Genomic DNA, 16,482 nt, shown 5'->3' on the forward strand with positions numbered 1-16,482 from the left:
TCCTTTTTCAAACTCGCAGTCGATTCAAGATGAAGACATCACAACTGGGACACAAACTCCTCAACAACAAGTAACTTCAAACTGTGATTTATTGTGTTTAAACGTAGAAAAAAGAGAAAGAGTGCAAACAGGATGTGAAGATTCAAACTGACAACCAGAGGACAAAATATTTCATGTTTATCATCCTTCTGAGAAAATCTCAAAAATCCTCTTTTAATAAAACTAATACACCGGTTTTATTTGGAACTTTGAGTTTTCAATATCACCTAAATTCACAAAAGAACAACCTCTGCTCAGCTGGACTGTAGAATTAGGGCCCAGAAACATAAAAGAGAAAGAAAAAAAATCACACAGTTTACAGTGAATGCTACTAAACTTGCACTGAAGCAAATGAAGGACAGTCATAGCAATGCTGTAACGTTTAAACACAGAATAATGATGTACGGCAGAAAAAACAAATCAAACCACAAGTAAATGTTATCTCTGTAGACTTAACCTTTAAAGCTGTTCAAAATATTTCCATTCATTTACTTTTTTAATAATAATGTGACCAAAATATAAACCCTTTTACTGCAGTTCACAATTATTTTGTCATCTAACACACCAGATTGTCTTTAGAGCTTCCAAAAACTGGAGGAAAAGTTCCTAAATGATCATAAATCTTTGTGATCAGGTGTTGAAATATTGACAGTGCACATTGAATACATGTTTAAGTTAATCTAACTCCACTGTATACAGACTGTTAATCTTTGCACACGATTTGATTTTGTAAATATCTATTCAAATTTCTAGGACTCTAACAAAAATAATCACAATTCACATGGAGCTGCACAGACTGTGAAATCTGTGGCAAATTTATGATTCTGCAATGTGTAAATAGAACAGACTTTTCACAATAAGGATAATATTTTCACTTCTTATTCACTGACAGGACAGTCTGCTCAATGACTGAACAGCTGATATGTTTCCTCTAAGAAGCTCTTCCCTTTATGGCTGAGAGTCACACTGATAAAACTCTGACGTCTGACCAGTAAAATATGACGTTAGCTTAGCTCATCATGAAGACTAGAAACAGGGGAAATGTCTACACTGTGCAAAGGTCACTTGCAGGATCTTGAGCATCAGATCTGGGACCAGGGGAATCTGAAATCAGAGGTTTTTGCTGACAGTGTGAAAGACAAGAAGTAAAATGTTGTGCAGTTGGATAAAACTTTGACAAAGAACACAAAAAGAAGTCAGATGAATGTCAGGAGCATGGTTTTAGTCAAATAAGATCAAGGCAAATAAAATTAGTCTGGCTTAGATGAGGTATTAACCTGACCAGGATCACCACAGTGAAGCACGGTGGTGGAAGTATGATGGGGCTGCATGAGTGCAAAAGGCACAGAGGACGAGGCATTTATAGATGGCACCAGGAATGTCTGTAGATAGACCAAAATACTGCCAAGATGACTCCCAGTCTGCAGAAACTTGTCAGAAAAGGAAAAAAAATAACATGATAACCATCCAAAGCACACTGTCAGAGTCACACAAGAGATAATAAAAAAGAAAAAGGGAAATATAGGACTTGACCACGCATGCTGCCTGACTTTGTGGGGTATTTTAAAGAGAAAGACGGAGCATCACATCTCCAAGGCAATCCAAACCGTTAGTTTTTAATTCTAAATAAGAAACCTGGCGATCAGTGACACGTTTGAATCATATGACAGTCAAGTGACACTGCAAAGGTACAAACTCAGTTCTGTTGTATACTATACAGTTTTCTTTGTTTTCTCATTTCTAGTCTCCATGCTGAGCTATGTTGATCAGCTGCAGGTTCATATGAAGCACACAAACATAAGAGTAATATCTGAAAATGTGACTCCCAACCAAGCAAATGATCCATTTTTCATGAATGTGGATCAAGTCCTTTAAAATACATGCTGCCCATAAAAAATAAATAACATATAAAATAATGTTTGCTGTTGTTTAATATATCTTTAACACAATAATCCTCAGAAACATTGTGTGAGCGGTGTGATCCTGTTCATCTGTCAGCATTTAAAGGCTTGTTGTTTTTACTTTATACATCCACTCCTCTTCTCATTTTGGCAGTTTAAAGTTGAGAACCGGCAGACTGGAGAACCTTATAGGCCTGTTGGTTTTACTTTGGCAGCTGCTCCATGGACTTCTTAAAGGTGAAGTTGTACTGAACTCCGGAGTGAAACCTCTTCTAATATTTAAAGTCAAAGACATCGAAGGCACATTCAGTGGTACAGAGTGGTCAGTGAGACGCTCGGTTTGTGCCAAATAAATAGTCTGACGTTTTAGTAAGTCACTGTAGCAAACCAGAACCAGTAGTTTTCAGAAGCAAGTCATTCAAAATCCCATCAACTGGGATAACTTTTAACTCATAAGTTTAGTGTCTCTTCTGCTAGCACAACGTAAACCATTGTAGTTTAACTATGCTAAAATCAAAAAGGCCTTAGTTTGCTCAAGGAATTGCTGAGTCAATCTGTGTTCAAAGGGAAAGTAAACACCAGAAACAATTTGTTTTAAAAAGTTATAACATACATGCTAACTACTAGACTGAATCCCGTTACAGAAGCCAATAGGGCTCGATTGATTACTGACAGCTGATAGACACCCCCCTCTGTAATCCCACACAGATTGCAACAAAGATTGGCAACTTCTGGATTAGAAAGGTAAAGTCAATGCTAGTCTCACTCTGCAGAATATAATGAACTGGCTGCACCACACCATCATTCTGTCATGGGGGTATTTCTTTAAACCAATCACAACCATCATGAGAAAGATGCGGCTTCATTGTTCATTCAAAAAAGTGACAGCTGGAATAATGGTTGTGGAACATTTGCACGCAGGAAGACGAACACTCCACCACAAAAACACTAGCAGGACTGCCGGACTGCACGACCCAAATCTTTGGAGAAACTAAGATTTACTTTCATTTTTAGGGCGGCAGGTTGCAACCCAGAGCTTGTCGTCGTTTCATAGCAGGAGGGCAGAAAGACAAATGAGATCATTAGCCAACAGCAGGTTTATATTCGCAACTTGTCTGCTGAGTCAGACTACATCAATGGGGCCTTCAACCTGCATTCTTTTTAACGGCCAGCAGGGGGCGACTGCTCATGGTAGCAAAAAGAAGCCTGAATGTGTTGAATTCTGTGAGGAAAATGACCCACTTGTGTTACTTCATTTCCTGAATAAGTTTATAGTCTTAATCTCTAGTTTCAAGTATCTTTCAATACAGCATGATGTTCATTTAGGAAATGATTTTCATCTCATTTAGGATTACACAGACAATAAAACAACAGGGGAGGTTTTAGGGTGCAGCTCTCCTGTGACTGACAGGTGCATGGAGTCCTCAGTAGTTCTCAGTCAGATCTACTAGTCACTCATTTCAATAGAGCACAATGACAACAGCCAAATTCCAAACTCGAAGGTTCAAAGCGGTGATTCATAAACCAACAGGTGCTGCCACAAAGGATTTGTTCTTTTTTTTTTATACACATCTGCACTATCTGATTGGTTACATGTCAGGAGTAATAGCCTATCAGCACCAGATCTTAAATTAAATGTTTAAGACATTTCAATAAAATTCTGCATTGGAGTTTGTGTTATGCAGAATTTTGACAGCACGAAATGTCAGTTTTAGGCCATATCTCTATGGCAAGCAATCTTGTTGATGCCCAATAATCAATGTTGGCCTTGAAACATCCATTTTGGTCAGCCACAAGAAGCTAGAGGTATTTAGGCAACCCCAGATGTGAGTTCATGAGTTTGGCTTTCTACACAACTGACCTTACAATTTTGCATATTATCCTTCAGCTAGGCAGCACCAAGGCTATCAAGAGCTAGAAAAGTGAAGCTGCTTTTAAGTCAGTCTAAGTTAGTGGATCCTCACCTGGATTCATCTGGACACACACAATGACAGACAAAAACTTCCCGACTTTGACATCAGCTTCATCAAGTTAGTGCTACCAAGGATTTGTTCACCGTTTTCCAACCACAACCAGACGACAGCTACCCGTTTTCAAGCCACCTGTAACCACGTGAAGTAGTTACTGCTGCTCCTACCAAATCGTTTGCACATCAGTAAATAAACAGCTTTCACCATCCATTATGTGGTCTATGAAATAATGCATTTAAATTATTACAAAATCCTAAAATTGAACCTTTCATCATTCTTCAGATAACAGTAAAAATGAAAGTGGAAACATGTCGAGGTAGGGGTGTTGTGTTGGATTAGTATTGACCAAAACCATAATATTTAAAAGACAAATATTCGTTTCATGTTGACAATATATGAAAATACTGTAAATAATCCAGTGCCAGTGACTACTTACGTCAGCCTTGGAACATCACTGCAGTTATCATTACCGACTCTTTCTCCACCTTCCTAAGCTCATATTGAGAGTGTATGTTATGTGCAAAACAGAAGATGAATCTCACCAATAGATCTGTTTTTTACATTTCCTATGGATATTGAGATAATATTATAGTGAGTGCAAGTTATTGTATAGTTATAGTTGGATATGATGACAGCATTATTGAAAAGGAGCAACATTTTGGACAGTTCTATAAGCTGCTTTGTGAAATCCAGAAGAGATTCCTTTACATTTGATGAAACCCAATCTGATCTGGCTTTACTAACAGTGAACAAACCCTTTTACAGTCATTTTCCATCATGTCCACAAACAGCATGTTGTTTAATGAGGAATCTGCAACCTTGAAAAGTAGACAAGGAGGCATTCCGACAGCATCTGATAGGGTAAATAAATAGATTTGTGAGTGAGTAAACCAATCCTGACAGCAGAGTAAACCCTCACCTGAATACTCACCAAAATTTCCAGCATGAAGATACATGTTTGGTCTCGTCCCAAACTGAAAACGTAACTCAGTGAGAGTGGGTTTTAGTGATTTAGTGGTGAAGAGAAACGAGTGTTTAAGCTGATGCTTTGTGTCATTTAAGCTTTCGTAAGACTGCCTCAAAAGAATTTTAATACTCTGTCCATAGAGCAATGCAGCAACAACTTCAGTCCTCTGGCTGTCTATACACGGTGCCTTCAGGTACATTACTGAGAACACTTGCATACTTCTCTTCTAGCTCTACTTTTTTCATTTGTTACTCAACTATTTATGACATATTTCACGTTCACACCCAATGCAACACTTTCTGAAGACCCCTTTATTAAGGCTAGCTTTTCTTTCCATCTTCCACTGTGGCCGGTCAAACACATAAAAACATTTGTTTTCCAGCGGGATTTTGACATTTGTCAAAGTAGCACTGAAATGCTATAATCTGGCCCTTATTACTGTTAAAACAAACGACTGAAAACCGCGGCTCAAACGCCTCCTGTGTGGACATGCTGCAAGCTAGACCCACCACATCTAAAATAAAATTCTCAGCTTGAATGTCTTGATACTTTTCACCTGCAAATCACCAAACCACCACTCACTGAGCAATGCGTTTACACCTTTAGAGATTCCAAACGGTCACATGGAAGAAAAAAAGTAGAATCAGCTTAGCAGGAACCTGATTAAGTCCAACCTTGTTGCACTTTGTTAGACTGAGTCTTCCACCTCCTCCTGGTTCTATCAGAGAAGCTTGGGCCTGGATGGGTTTGGCCTTACTGAGGAATACGCCCCGATGTGGGTGATGAGGTTGGGCTCCACACTGTGAGAACTTTCCCCAGGTATCGTCCTGGCAATATGATACAAAACCATGTCTTTGGCGTTCCCTTTGACGCAGAACGAGCTATCCAGATACTCGGCCACCCTGAGAGAGGCGTTGCCGGGGAAGAGCATGGCTGGGGTGCAGCACTCGGTGGCCGGGGAGACGGCATAGAGCTGGGGGGAAAGTCTCCGGGCCTCCAGGAGATAGTGCCGCCCCAGCAGCTCCGCAACAGCCATGAAATAGAGGGTGAAGAAGAGGAGACGGCTGGCTGACAGCGTGAAGGAGAAAGAGCAAGGGTTCCAGTAAGGGAACGTGAGGAGGAGGGCTGTTGCGCTGACTAGACCGAGCCCCACCCACTCCAGGATGCGGTACGGCTCAGGGTTCCAGTAGCGCTGTAGCCTCTCAGGGTGGTACAGCTTGATGTAAAGAGTCTGGAGGGCAAATCGACGGGACAGCAGGTCCTTTATGACTGTGAAAAAGTCCTGTCTTGGCAAAGCATCATCTTCCAGGATAACCATGTTTTTGGGCCTCACGAGCTCCCATCCCTTGCGGAGACAAAAGACATAATCCCTCTTCTCTCTCTCAAAGATGTTGACTCGTTCCCGGTTCTGCTGCTCTTCAGGCGAGCGTTGGATCACCCTGAAGTAAGACTCCAGCAGCTTGGCGTCCTGGTTTTCCTGGGGCCCACCTTCCACATCGCAAACCAGTACCTCTGCACACCGTCGCTTCCCACAGCCTCCTAGAAGGACACTTAGCTGCCACATCACCTGGAGCAGATAGTGGAAGTCCCGCCCCTCGCTCCGCCTGGCTGTCACCACGGTGACCAGCAGATCAGGATGCTGAGCGATATCGCTGAATCTGAGCAACGCCCCGGTGGAAGACCTCTGCCAGAAGTGCAGAGCGTCCTGACCCCGTTTAAAGCTTTCCTGTAGTGCGTCCTCGCTCATGGAGTCCAGGTACATGGACTTGATGAAGAAGTAAGAGTACAGAAGGCGATGGCAGCACAGAGGAAGGACAACGCAAAATGTAATCACACACAAGGCGAGGGCTTGAGTGACGGTGCTGGACCATCGCAAGTACTGACTGAAGAACACTTTCCATCGAGGCATAGGTGAAACAGCCGGCAGGAAGCACAAAGCGACGAAAGACTCAAACATAGGAGGTTTATATCAACATTTACAGTGTCCCACTTTGCTTTGGAAGGCCCACAGCAGTGAAATCGGACAACTCTGCTGTAAACCAATAGTTCTGTGGAAAACGAGTCAGCTGTTGGCACTCCTTCTTGTAAAGGGAGAGGTGAGAGTTTCAGCTTAGTCCTTGTTGCTCTGCTGTCTGCAGAAAGAGACAAGAGGAGTTTTAATCAGTTATTGTCTACAGTCAGCGTTACTGTTAATCATATTGGCAGGTCATACTCCATGTCTTACTAGTTAGAGGTTTTGGCACAGTATTATAGACTTAAATGTCAAGATTTGCTTTGTATATTCATTGACAAAACTCTACATTTAATCTTAAATAAATCACTTTGAAATAATTGCCAAAATTACACCATTTATGAGAGCTATGGACAGAACAAAAAAAACGAAAGTTTTCTGTTTGAAAACTTACCCAAACCTGAGCTAAAAGTTGCTATACTTATTCAAAATCACTTTTTTCTACAGGTTTCATTTTAACATTTGCCAAAAATAAACTTTTTTGCTCAAACCAGGTTGTGTAAAAAACAAATTACTGCACTCCTTAGTAGGGCTGGACCCGAATATCCAAACAGAAGAATATTCGGTCACTGTGGTGGTTTCCGAGTATAAATTTTGAAATCCAAATAGTCGGATTCGAAATAAGTATAGAAATACATAAGTAATCTAAGTAGTAAGGTATCTATAGTACATAAAGTGAATATTTTCCTCCAGTTTTGGTAACATCTGAGGACACTTGGGAAATGCTGTACATGTTGACTCCAAGCTTTATCAATTTCGTGAAACAGTAAGAAATTTTACTTGTTTTTTTAAATGACTTATGGCTTTTTAACTGCTGTATACTACACAAAGGACATTGCTGACCTTGCTCCACTTCCATGGTTGTGCTGTGCAGAACATCTATGTTTCCACAGATCTATATAGATCTGTGTTTCCATAGATGTTGTGCACATCTATGGAAACCTAAATATGCACAACTTTACATCGTAGTGAAAAGGAAGCAAGGGAAAATGTGATGGCAGCCAAAAAATAAAGTGTCCAAGTGTGCATCATATGATGCATGTGCACCAATTTGGCCACATTTTACCAAAATTTAGCCTTGATCTGCCATCTCTGCCAGACTTTCCAATGAATGTGTGACAGCAGGTACAGAAACCACCTATTTAATTATATATTTTTTGATATAACGATCTTTTATTAAGGTTATTTCGTGACATTTTGAGCTGTTGTTTATGTGCAGTTGAGGAAAGACAAAGAAGGCGAGGGAGAAGGAAGAGTCAGAGGGCCAGAATCAATCCACAGTTCCTGAAGCAAGCTGAAAGCGCTAATTCATACCATAAAGATCACATTTAAAACTAACTCCATCATCTCAAAATTAAGGATTTTATGATTTTGTATATTTTTTTTCTGCTGACCGTCACACAAAACAAGATTGTAGAAGACAGGAGCCTGGGATTTTTTTTCTGTTTTTTGACAGTTTATAGACAAAATACAGAATAATTTTTAGCTGCTACTCTAAAGAACACACTCACATTTTCCTTGTCTGTCTTAAATCAACACTGACACGCCCAAATGTACACTGACAGAGGTAGTGATAGCTGTGAAGGCAGGCCATAAAGTGACGTCAGTGCACGTGAGAGGTGTGCACAGTTCAGCTGGGTTTATTACGAGGCTTTAATGGTCTGAGTTGTACAATGTAAGTTGGGTTGCTGCAAAATGATGTGTTTACCGCAGTTCTTGAGTTTTAATTGTTTTTCCTTCATCTTTTATTGTATGACACTGTGTACACTGGTCTCCAAGTCCTTTTTCTGCTTTCACTTTTTAGGTTCTGTGCATTTTTTCAATCAAAACGTGAGGCACTTTGAATGCTGTTTTGTTTTGAAAGGTGTTACATAAATAGAATTTGATCTTATGATTTGATTCTTATTTCCTCAGACAGTGTTTCTTGATCATGACACAAAAAGGATATTTCATTTGTCAAACTCGGTTTCAGGTATATTCAGCAGAAATCACTTTGCAATCTTTTTTTTTTTTTTTTTGTTATTTGTTAAATTGGAACCACTTTAGAAAAACAACCATTCAGAGAGGAACAATCACAGACAACAACAATTCTTTCATGAGGAACTCTTTCCTGCCTCATCGAGACAGCAACATACCATGTAATATTTCTTACTAAACTATCTACTCTTTTCAACAATAAGTATTTGGTGGTCCAACACATGCATCTCTACAGCCAAATGGATGTCATGAGACAACCAAGAACACATATTAGAAATAATAACATGCACATGGAGAGTCATAGACCAGAAATCACAAGTCTGTGCGTTAATGAAGCTGTTGATGCCATTTGAGGACCATTGTCCCTCTTTTCCTAAAAGAATCAGGGAGGTCGGCAGACATTCTGGGGGACAGGATCATGCTTTGGACATCCAGAGCGGTCTGAAATGAATTCTTAGGTGACAAATGGTGAAGTGGTGAGCATTCTATCTATGGCACTGACTGGCAGGTATGCAGACAGCATACCAACAGCTCATTCTGGTTTTTCACAGATCATCTGTGGGATCAAGACATTTGGATCAAACTGGAAGTCTGTTCCAGTCAGACTTGTCTGGTGAGGTTTGTTTCTGTATCACTGTAGTTTAACACCAGTAGGGGATCCAGGAAGCACATTAGCTGTATAAAGACAGATACTGATTACTTCAAAACAAATTTACATACCAAACCGTTCTGTAGAATACACAAGAATGGTCACTATTGTGTTGGATTCACTGCCTATAAAACTTCAACATTTTTCCCCATTCTGTTCAGATTTCTTTTGACAAGAGTTTACCAAAAAAGAGACTCTTTGGTGTCAAAGTGAAAACAGATCTCTACAAAATAATATCAATTAATTAAAGTAGAAAGCATAAAATAAATTATTTCATACGTGTCCGCTCAGTTGGTCATAAAAGTCACACAGATGGTGAAATGGAGATGGCCTGAGTCCAGTAGGTGTGTCTCTGTGACTGCAGTATAAACACACCTTTATCGAGAAAGTAAGGTCAATATTGAATCAGTTCTTCTGGCTTTGACTGCACCATGATGACAAAAAAATACACCAGGCAGCTCTGTGAAGAAGTTACTGAAAAGTACAAGTCAGGGGATGGTAGAAGGGAAACTGTAAGCCACTGAGTATCCCTTAAAGGGGAACTTCGGTTTTTTTCAACCTGGGGTCTGTTTTCATGTCATTTCATACATGTGAGTGATGGAGAAATGAATTTTCGACATAGCTCCAGTATTTAGCCAGGCAGTCAGCTTAGCAGCTCAGCTAGCAGCTCAGCTAGCAACTCAGCTAGCGAAAAGTATGGGGCAGCTGGCCCCCGGCGTCAAAGTCCACCCTAACGTGCTTTTTTTCCCCACACTGACCGGCTCAGATAGTCTCAATGAGTGTCCCACAACTTACTAGAGATGAGAAGTGAACGAAAACCTCCACATTACCTGGCGATCGCTATTTGTTGTGGTCTGTATCCAAATCTTGGGACGCTAGAAACCAAATCTCGCGCCGAAATCGCGCGATAGCTCGCGCCAAAACACCAGTGGGGGAAACAGCTGTTTGCCTCAGGTGAAGAGAGACGAGTGGAGTGATTTGTGTCGCATTACAGAACAGTTAGTTTTTTCTAAACCTGGTAAAACTAATGAGTCGTCAGTACGCATTTCCGAGTTGTGGCAACAGAATGGTGCGCTACACTTCGCACAGCTTTCACAGACTACCGTACTCGGAGAAGGAAACACTAAAGTTGTGGCTAAACATTTTACAAATGGACCCTGAAACTCCAGTTGATACACTTCGACTTAAAAACTTTGGTAATCCGTTCACTTCTCATCTCTAGTATGTTGTGGGACACTCGTTGAGACTATCCGAGCCAGTCAGTGTGGGGAAAAAAGCACGTTAGGGCAGACTTTGACGCGGGGGGGGGGGGCCAGTTGCCCCATACTTTCGCTAGCCAAGCTGCTAAGCTGCCTGCCTGGCTAAATACTGGAGCTATGTCGAAAATTCATTTCTCCATCACTAACATGTATGAAATGACATGAAAACAGACCCCAGGTTGAAAAAAAACGAAGTTCCCCTTTAAAGTAGAGTTAAATCATCATTAGGAAACTGAAGGAATGTGACACGCCATCCACAAAAACTGAGTGACCGGGTAAGAAAGAGAATGATGAGGGAGGCCACCAAGACAGCTATGAGTCCCCTGAAGGAGTTCCTAGAAATCAGGTGAACCATGTAACCAGCTCAAAAACATTTTTTTTTGTGGGTTAAGTTTTTTTGTAAACCCAAAAATCAATAGAAGGGTCAATATATAATTGCGGGACTTTTTGTAACGTAGTTGACAGGTATTATAGTTGACATTTTTGCAGTTTTCAGGCCTAAAATCAACAGTTCTTTTATTCTAACCAAACACCACATGGAATTTTTACAGAAAAAATCTTCTAAATATTATATATACAGTTGGGTAAAATTGAAAGCTACTTCTAAAGATACACACGTGGACAAAATTGTTGGTACCCCTCAGTTAAAGAAGGAAAAACCCACAATTCTCACTGAAATCACTTGAAACTCACAAAAGTAACAATAAATACAAATTTATTGAAAATTAAATAATCAAAAACAGCCATTACTTTTGAATTGTTGATTAACATAATTATTTAAAAAAACAAACTAATGAAACAGGCCTGGACAAAAATGACGGTACCTCTATAAAAGATTGAAAACTATTTGACCAGAGTGACATGATTAACTCAGGTGTGTCATTTAATTGACATCACAGGTGTTTCCAAACTCATAATCAGTCAGTCTGCCTATTTAAAGGGAGACAAGTAGTCACCCTGCTGTTTGGTGAAAAGGTGTGTACCACACTGAACATGGACAACAGAAAGCGAAGGAGAGAATTGTCCCAGGACATCCGAAAAAAAATTATAGACAAACATCTTAAAGGTAAAGGCTATAAGACCATCTCTAAACAGCTTGAAGTTCCTGTGACAACAGTGGCTCATATTATTCAGAAGTTCAAGACCCACGGGACAGTAGCCAACCTCCCTGGACGTGGCCGCAAGAGGAAAATTGATGACAAATTGAAGAGACGGATCGTTGGAATTGTATCCAAAGAGCCCAGAGCAACCTCCAAAGAAATTAAAGGTGAACTCCAAGGCCAAGGTACATCAGTGTCAGATCGCACCATTCGTCGTTGTTTGAGCCAAAGTGGACTTCATGGGAGACGACCAAGGAGGACACCACTGCTGAAAAAAACTCATAAAAAAGCCAGACTGGAATTTGCAAAAATGCATGTTGACAAGCCACAAAGCTTCTGGGAGAATGTCCTTTGGACAGATGAGACCAAACTAGAGCTTTTTGGTAAGGCACATCAACTCTATGTTCATAGACTCAAAAACCAAGCATACGAAGAAAAGAACACTGTCCCTACGGTGAAACATGGAGGAGGCTCAGTAATGTTTTGGGGCTGCTTTGCTGCATCTGGCACAGGGTGTCTTGAAAGTGTGCAAGGTACGATGAAATCTGAAGACTATCAAGGCATTCTGGAGAGAAATGTGCTGCCTAGTGTCTCAGTCGCAGGTCATGGGTCTTCCAACAGGACAACGATCCAAAACACACAGCCAAAAACACCCAAGAATGGCTGAGAGAAAAGCGTTGGACTATTCTAAAGTGGCCTTCTATGAGCCCAGATCTGAATCCCATTGAACATATGTGGAAGGAGCTGAAACATGCCATTTGGAGAAGACACCCATCAAACCTGAGACAACTGGAGCTGTTTGCTCATGAGGAGTGGGCCAAAATACCTGTTGACAGCTGCAGAACACTCATTGACAAATACAGAAATCGTTTAATTGCAGTGATTGCCTCAAAAGGTTGTGCAACAAAATATTAAGTTATGGGTACCATCATTTTTGTCCAGCCCTATTTCATTAGTTTGTTTTTTTAAATAATTATGTTAATCAACAATTCAAAAGTGATGGCTGATTTTGATTATTTAATTTTCAATAAATTTTTATTTATTGTTACTTTTGTGAGTTTCAAGTGATTTCAGTGAGAATTGTGGGTTTTTCCTTCTTTAACTGAGGGGTACCAACAATTTTGTCCACGTGTGTATCATAGTAAACCTGCTGACTACTTTACATTAAATAAGTCAGAAAGCCTTGGAGTCTTCCAGTCTTTTCTTCAGGAGGAAATGACATCATGTGGAGCAGGTCATGTGATCTGGAATCAACACACTTCCTGGAGAGGTGTTTTTGTAACGGGGAACTGAGTGGAAAGTGATTTCTAGGACAGAGATACTACTTGTTATTTTGTGTTAAAGACAAATGACCACAAACAGACTGATAAAGACCAAAGATGACCACAAAGAGACACAAACTGACAAGGAAACACAAAATGACCCAAAAAAATGCTCAAAAAGACGCAAAATGACTCAATGAGACACATAATTATGATATAAAGACACAAAATGATGAGAGACACACAAAATAACAACAAAAAGTTGTAAAATGACCCCAGAGAAACACAAAATGACCACAAAACACCTGTAACTACCAAAAACAGAATGAAAATGGCCTCAAATGACCACAAAATGCACAAATTGACCAAAAAAAGACACAAAGACACACAAAACAACCACAAAAAGACATAGCATGACCACAAAAACACACAAAATGACAAAAAAAAATGATCACAGAAAAGCACAAAATGATTCAGTAAGACAGATAATTATCATATAAAGACACAAAATGATGAGGCACCCAAAACAACTGCAAAAAAACTGCAAAATGACCAAAAAACACCTAAAATTATCACAAACAGACTGAAAAACACACAAAATGACCACAAAAAGACCCAGAATGTGTAGAATACGAAAAAAAAAAACGGACTGAAAATGACCCCAGCGAAACAAAATGAGATGACGAGTCTGGCCAGTCTATTCTTTTGAATTTGTAAAGACATGATCATAATGAACATAGAAAACATTGTTTTTTTAACTTTTAATAAAAATGTATACAGATATATCCCATGGACTTCAAAAGTCCCTCATTCTGGTCTAATTTTCTGTGATTATGGATCATTTTCAAGTCATTCTGAATAATTTTCTAGTCATTTTCAACAAGTTTTAAGTCAGCTTGGATCGTTTCTCATCATTTTGGGTCATTTTTGTGCCTTTGGGATAATTTTAGGGCACTTTAGGACGAATTTCATGTCGTTCTGGACCAAATTTTCATATTTAAGGACAGTTTTTAAGTCATTCTGGACGGGTCAATATCTAACTACGGGACTTTTTGTAACATAGTTGACATTTTAGTGATTTTTTTATGAATGAGCGATTGTTTCCATAGCAAATAATTATGGAATTCACAAAGAAACGATCTTAACATAAAAAACGTTAGTTTTGTTTTTTTATATTACTTTTAATAAAAGTGTATGCAATATATATCCTATGGATTTCAAAAGTCCCAAGCTATACACTGACTCAGAACTTAGATTTTTAGCTGTCTCATTTGCATTCTGCATTTATATTTTTGTTCAGGACTGCGCAGGTGAGATGAAAGACGTGATATTTTGTGGAGTAACTGCATGTAGACTGATAAATATTTAAACCTTGGGTGAGATCACTGTTTATAACCTCCTGGCCTAATTCCACACAGCTACACAGTCTCATACCCTGTGTGCAACCAGTCTAAAATTAAGCTCAGTCCGTTTGTGTAGCTCAGATTACTCGACAGAAGGGTTTGTGTTGGTTTTAAGTAATAAGTTCCGCTGAGCTAAAACAAAGAGCTGCGTGTTTCCTCCTGGATCTATGGAGCTGGAAACAGCCTGCTGCTAACACGAACCACGCGGTGTGCTTCCTGACTGTAAAAACAACTGCAATGTCTGAGCCTCGCTACTGATTAGGATGATTAAACCAAAATATGGAGACTGTCGACAGTCTGCCTTTACCGGAACAGCGTTTAGTCCGCCGTATGCTGTTACGTTAACGAGAATCAAAGATCACCGGTAGTTAGCAGCATGCTAACAGACGAGCTAACTGCCGGGACATTGTGTATGACAGCTAAGAGTTTCAGACGGACAAAAGCAGAAAAATGGACTCACGCCGAGCTGTGGAGCTGGAGCTGCTGCTGCTGCTGTGTTCCTGCCGCTGCCATGACCGAACCGCACCGACACCGACTTACCGTAATACCGAGAGGACAGGAGCACCGAGCAGTACCGCTGATCACCGACAGGTGGCGGCAACACGTTGAGTTTCTGTGCAGAGGAAGCTCCTAAAAGAGTCTAAATATTTAATCAAATATTAGAATTTTCCTGGGTCAATATATAATTGAGGGGCTTTTGAAGTCCATGGGATATATCTTGCATGTATTTATAATAAAAAAAAAAAAAAAAACGTTTTTCTCTTCATTATGATCATGTCTTTACAAATTCCAAATTATTTATTATGGAAACAATCACTTATTATAAAAATGACTGGATATTACTAGAGTGTCAACTATGTTACAAAAAGTCCTGCAATGATATATTGACCCATCCAGAATGACTTGAAAAAGATCCATAAATACGAAAAATTACTCACATAATTAGGACATGAAATTTGTCCTAAATGACTTTAAAATTATCCCAAAGACAGAAAAATGATCCAAAATGATGAGAAATGATCCAAGCTGACATAAAATGTATTGAAACTGACAAGAAAAATGTTCAAAATGACTCAAAAATTATTCAAAATGACAAAATTATCCGGGTCAATATGTACAGCGCCCTCCATAATTATTGGCACCCCTGGTTAAGATGTGTTCTTTAGCTTCTAATAAATTCAGTTTTTTCTGAATAATATAGGACCACAATGGGAAAAAAGAGGAAAATCCAACCTTTCATTCAAGTGCATTTATTCAGTGGGGGGAAAAAATCACACATTAAGAAATAATTATTTTACATCAAATCATGTGTGCCACAATTATTAGCACCCCTGATGTTAAGACTTTGTACAACCTCCTTTTGCCAACAAAACAGCACCTTATCTTCTCCTATAATACATTTTTGTACAATTTTCAGTGTGAGACTATGCTTCTGCAATAAAAATTGAATTTATTTTAAGGCTTTCAACACATCTTAACCAGGAGTGCCAATAATTATGGAGGGTGCTGTAAATGAGGAACTTTTAAAGTCCATGGGATATATATTTAATGTGTTTTCATTAAAAGGGAAAAAAAGTTTTTTTTATATTCATTATGATCATGTCTTTATAAATTTCATAATTATTTATTATGGAAACAATCATTGATTAATAAAAAAAGACTGGATATCACTAAAATGTCAACTAAATAACTACGAATTTAATACTAACCACCTTCTAATTAGCTAAACAATAATAAAACGAGCTGATTCAAAAACAGTTTTGATTTAGTTCTTTTAATGAAGTTAAGGTAATTGTGACAGGTATTTATTTTTGCCAAGATATCAATATCACATTTTATATGGAAAATAACAAATTGTATCTGTGTCCCAGAAATCACTTTCAACGAAGGTACCATTACAAAAACACCTCTCAAGGAAGTGTGTTAATTCCAGATCGTGTGACC

General features: G+C 39.2%; 1 protein-coding gene across 1 annotated transcript; it reads right to left on the bottom strand.

Annotated features, from left to right (window-relative positions):
- Positions 1-71: 71 nt before the first annotated feature.
- Positions 72-15,109, bottom strand: pgap4 (post-GPI attachment to proteins GalNAc transferase 4). The gene is made up of 2 exons (XM_022219011.2): positions 14,999-15,109; positions 72-7,009 (listed from the first exon to the last, which is right to left on the bottom strand). The coding sequence occupies exon 2, from the start codon at positions 6,832-6,834 to the stop codon at positions 5,599-5,601; it is 1,236 nt and encodes a 411-aa protein (XP_022074703.1). The 5' UTR covers positions 6,835-7,009; positions 14,999-15,109; the 3' UTR covers positions 72-5,598.
- Between the last annotated feature and the right edge of the window lie 1,373 nt (positions 15,110-16,482).

This window comes from Acanthochromis polyacanthus, chromosome 3, assembly GCF_021347895.1.
Source record: "Acanthochromis polyacanthus isolate Apoly-LR-REF ecotype Palm Island chromosome 3, KAUST_Apoly_ChrSc, whole genome shotgun sequence".
In the NCBI taxonomy this organism is placed as follows: Eukaryota; Metazoa; Chordata; class Actinopteri; family Pomacentridae; genus Acanthochromis; species Acanthochromis polyacanthus.